General features: G+C 30.8%; 2 protein-coding genes across 2 annotated transcripts in view; both read right to left on the bottom strand.

Moving 5' to 3' along the window:
- LOC107628001 (MATH domain and coiled-coil domain-containing protein At3g58370-like) lies at positions 1-2,075 on the bottom strand. The gene is made up of 3 exons (XM_016330804.2): positions 1,916-2,075; positions 1,665-1,813; positions 1-989 (listed from the first exon to the last, which is right to left on the bottom strand). Exons 1-3 carry the CDS (start codon positions 2,035-2,037, stop codon positions 238-240), a joined length of 1,023 nt encoding a protein of 340 aa, XP_016186290.1. The 5' UTR covers positions 2,038-2,075; the 3' UTR covers positions 1-237.
- The window catches only part of LOC107626279 (phosphoglycerate mutase-like protein 1), a gene marked incomplete in the record, with an annotated part of 4,420 nt that continues 4,268 nt past the window's right edge, over positions 3,922-4,073 (bottom strand). The window contains 1 exon segment of the mRNA XM_016329122.2: positions 3,922-4,073.

Genomic DNA, 4,073 nt, shown 5'->3' with positions numbered 1-4,073 from the left:
CTTAGATTTTTCTTACCTACAGTAACGTCCCTACAAGAGGAGATTAATATTAGCTTCAGTAGAAATAAGTATCACGATTCACAAAATCACAGCAATTTCTTAGTTAATGTAATTGGTAATCTTCCTTCTTTGTGCAACTCAACTAAAATTAGTTAGGACTGTTTTCTTGCGCAAGGATTCATTTGTTCCTTACAATCTCTGAATAGATTAAGTGAAATTACAGCAAAATAAGTGAGTCTATGGTCCATATCCTACTTCACCATCCAAATCTATCTCTTCAAAGCCTTCTTCAACTTTCACCAATTCTCTTCTTGCCATTTCAAGATCAACTTCTACGGAAGCAACCATTGCCTTCAGCTTCTTCATTTCCATCTCCAGAGCAGCCACATTCTCCTTCACACTTTTCACCTTATCGGATCTTTCCATGTAATTTTTCATACCTAAGGCAGATTGAACATGTGGCTCCAGCCAAGTTAAATTGAATCTACACGTCTCGAGTTCCTCCCATAAGATTTGAAGATGGCTACAAGCCTCTTCATCCATATCTCTCGCCTTTTTAGTCTTGAGGAAATGCAGAACTCTTCCCAAAGCCGTGAATGCCCATTCGCTAAACCTTCGACTTCTCTTCTTCTGGCATCCAATAACTGAGGGATGCTTTGCACATACTTCATCTAGAAGAGGAACAAACGCTTTTTCTATTTTCCCTAAACCCCTGAAATCAACAAGCTCATCAATTGGGATTGCAGACATGTCCATAGGTAAAGGATTATCAGCATGTTCAATAGGCTTAGCAGGAACTTGCACAGAAACTGGTGGAGCAGCTTCATCAACCTTTTTCTCAAGTTCTGGGCGGCTAATGGAAATCCTAGCTTCACTTATACAAGTGTCATTCACAATAAATCCCTTGTTATAAATATAAAGGTCAGCTAAAGGTATAAACGATGTGAAGCCCCAGTCACTCTCTCTGGCATTGAATGTGTGTTGAGTTTCTGGAAAATTCATATATACTCATCAAGAGTCAACTTTTTATAAGATAGGACATACATTAACACCATGCTAGTATTGTAGATAAGATAGAACTCATATATTACTTAATGAATTAGAAAATAGCAATGTTGTTTTCACACAATTGGAGTGGTTTTGAACTTGTGAAATTGGTATGTATCTCACAAAACTCGTTAAAATAGTATATTTAGATCTTCTAAAGTGAGGAAATTGGTAAAGTGATAAAGTGAGGAGTTAATCACTATTGAATTTGTAACTCCTATCATATGTGAGATATGCACTATCTTAATTTAAAAGTAATTAATTCCTCACTTTATCATTTTACCAATACTCTCCCCATAAAGGATCTTGATCCAAAAAAGTAATCTATATAATTAGAATCACCAGAAGACTATGCATATAGTAAGACTAAGATACATGACCCATATGCTCATTCTTTATCATCAATGACCATGAATTCAAAAAAGGTAGAAATGAAAGCTTAAGTTTAAGTAGTCAAAACCAAAAATCTAAAACCCAATCAAAACACAGACTTTACAAGAAATTGTTAAGAAACACAAATTTTCATTCATGAAAAACATAACACAGCTAAAAGAAGCAACAAAGAAAAGAACAGGAAAACACATACAGGACAGGAGAGAAGTAAATACGAAAGATACCTTTTATCTGTGTCAATTTGTCATTGACCTGATTAATTAGAACCAACTTAAACTTGGAAAATCTGGTCTCTACATCAGGCAAAGTACCAGCATCTAAATAAATTGACAAGTAATCCACCTTGTTTCCCTTTGGATACATAAGAATCCGCCTAAAATCAAAGTCCAAAACATGTTAAAATGCACTTGTCAAACGGTCATGTCAACTAATCAAGTATCATACATATATAGTAAACAAGAATTAATTCAATTACCATGAATGACCACCAATGTAGAAGTTCTGAGAGTAAATCTTCTTGGATTTCAACTTATAGAAGTCCTTAATGGTCCATTTGAACGTCTCAAACGTTTCTCCAATCTTTTCTTGATTCTCCATTTGACACCACCACTTATTTAATTTATTCTTTTATTTATTTTTTTTTCCTCCTCCATTATCATTATCACCATCATGGTCATTATTGGTCTTCTTATGATACCTAAATAATAATATTGTTTATTCTTTTTCAAATTTTTGCACTTATTCTACGTAATTTTACTGCGTTATCTACTAATTTTCTAGTTATTTTTTTTTCTATCAAAATATATAAATCTATAACTCAAGCCTTTATAAAATAAATTTTTAGTTCCATCATATCATTTAGTTAAATATTTTAGTATCAGAATAAAGATATTTCAGTATTTTTCTTTAGAAATATATGTATTGTTTTATATATCAAATACGTCGTTCTCTTCTTAAACGTAAATGTCACTGTTCATTCTCTTTCGAATGTTTATACTTATCCTGCTTAAATTCGTCGTGTTATTACATATTTTTTCACTTATTCTCTTTTTTATTAAAATTTGTAAATTTGTACGTCAAATTTTTATAGAATAAGTTCTTAGTTCTATTGCATCATTTAGTTAAAAATTTCAGTATTAGATTAAAGACATCTCGATATTGTTTTTAATATTTTTATGAGTTTTTTTTATATATAAGATAAGCATTCAATTCATTAAATGTGTAATGATTTTTAGAAAGGTTCAATATTTTTGTGTTATGTTACTGAACTTCTTATGTCAATTTTAAGTAAAGTTAATGTGATATTTTAGTATACAATTTATTTTTAGTATTCTGTATCATTGTATTTAAATTTCAATATTACTTTAAATAAATTTTAATGCTATTTTTGTTTCTAGCAAAAATTTAATTCAAACCTATATTCATTCAATTAAATAAGATTGCAATAGAATACAGATATGTTCATTCAAGTCTAATATGAGAAACAATACTCCTAAAAGAAGAAATAAGAACAACAGAAAAAAGAAAGAAATAAAGAAGAAAAAGAAGAAAAATAAGAAGAAAAAAGATCAACACAAAAAAAAAAAAAAGAAAGAAAAAAAGAAGAATAATAAGAAGCAAAAAATGCAACATTAAAGAAGAGATTTCTGTGTTTTTGTAGCAAAATTTGAGTGTCAAAATTAAGAAATTTCCATATCATTGTTAAGAAATTTCAGTCTTATTTTTTTGATAAATTTTATATAATTCGAAAAAGAGAAGAAAAAATCAAACAAAAAAGAAGAAATCACTGCAATAACATATGAAGAAGAGGAGGAAAAAAAAAAACAAAACAAAGTAACAACAACACCAATAGAAGGAGGCAGAGGACGTCGAAACAACACGCGGAAAAAAGAAAAAACTCGAGGAAAAAGAAGTGTGTAATTTTATGTGCATGTTGTGTGAGTGAATTTCGAGCAACTTGGTTGAATTTAATTGTCAAAAAAACTTAGGAAAACTAAATTTTCACTATCCAAGTTCTAGACATGCAATGAAGTAGAAAGCTTCTAGGCCTAGACTCGTATATCACGGGCTCTACAAAGTTGGTGCAGGCCCAGAGCGGTTGAGGAGCATCTAGATCGTCATCCGCATATTGCCTCTCTGTTTATGTGAGTTTTTAGATACTTTCTTTTCCGTTTATGCATGAAATTGTAAATTCAAACTAACTTCTTAAGTCCACACTACTGACTGACTCAGTCAGAATACATTTTTCATTAATTCGAACAGAACATACGAAAGAATCTTCACACTCCAGTATCAAATTTGAAAAAGGACTCGAATTTCCCAACATACTGTGCATTGAATTCTTCCTCAATTTTGTTTCGTTGCTCATTGATCTTTAAATCGAAAAGGAGAAAAAGAAAAAGGCAATTATAGTGCCGGCAAAAGATGTTGGTTTGTCCTAGGTAAAATATTATGAATCCAAAATTGCTGATAGATATGAAATTAAATATTGACTAAAAAATAATTAACAGAAAAGTCATTGGTTTTGACAATGATCAGCTCAATCCCAAAGTAAACTTAGTTTAACATTGTGTTTCTCATACAAGAAAGACAGTCTTTCCTCCACCTAAACTTTTCCATCAAGAAAAAAATGT

The sequence above is a fragment of the Arachis ipaensis genome, chromosome B02 (assembly GCF_000816755.2).
Source record: "Arachis ipaensis cultivar K30076 chromosome B02, Araip1.1, whole genome shotgun sequence".
Lineage (NCBI taxonomy): Eukaryota > Viridiplantae > Streptophyta > Magnoliopsida > Fabales > Fabaceae > Arachis > Arachis ipaensis.
The sequence above is the reverse complement of the archived record's forward strand: the minus strand, read 5'-3'. Positions and strand labels throughout refer to the sequence as shown.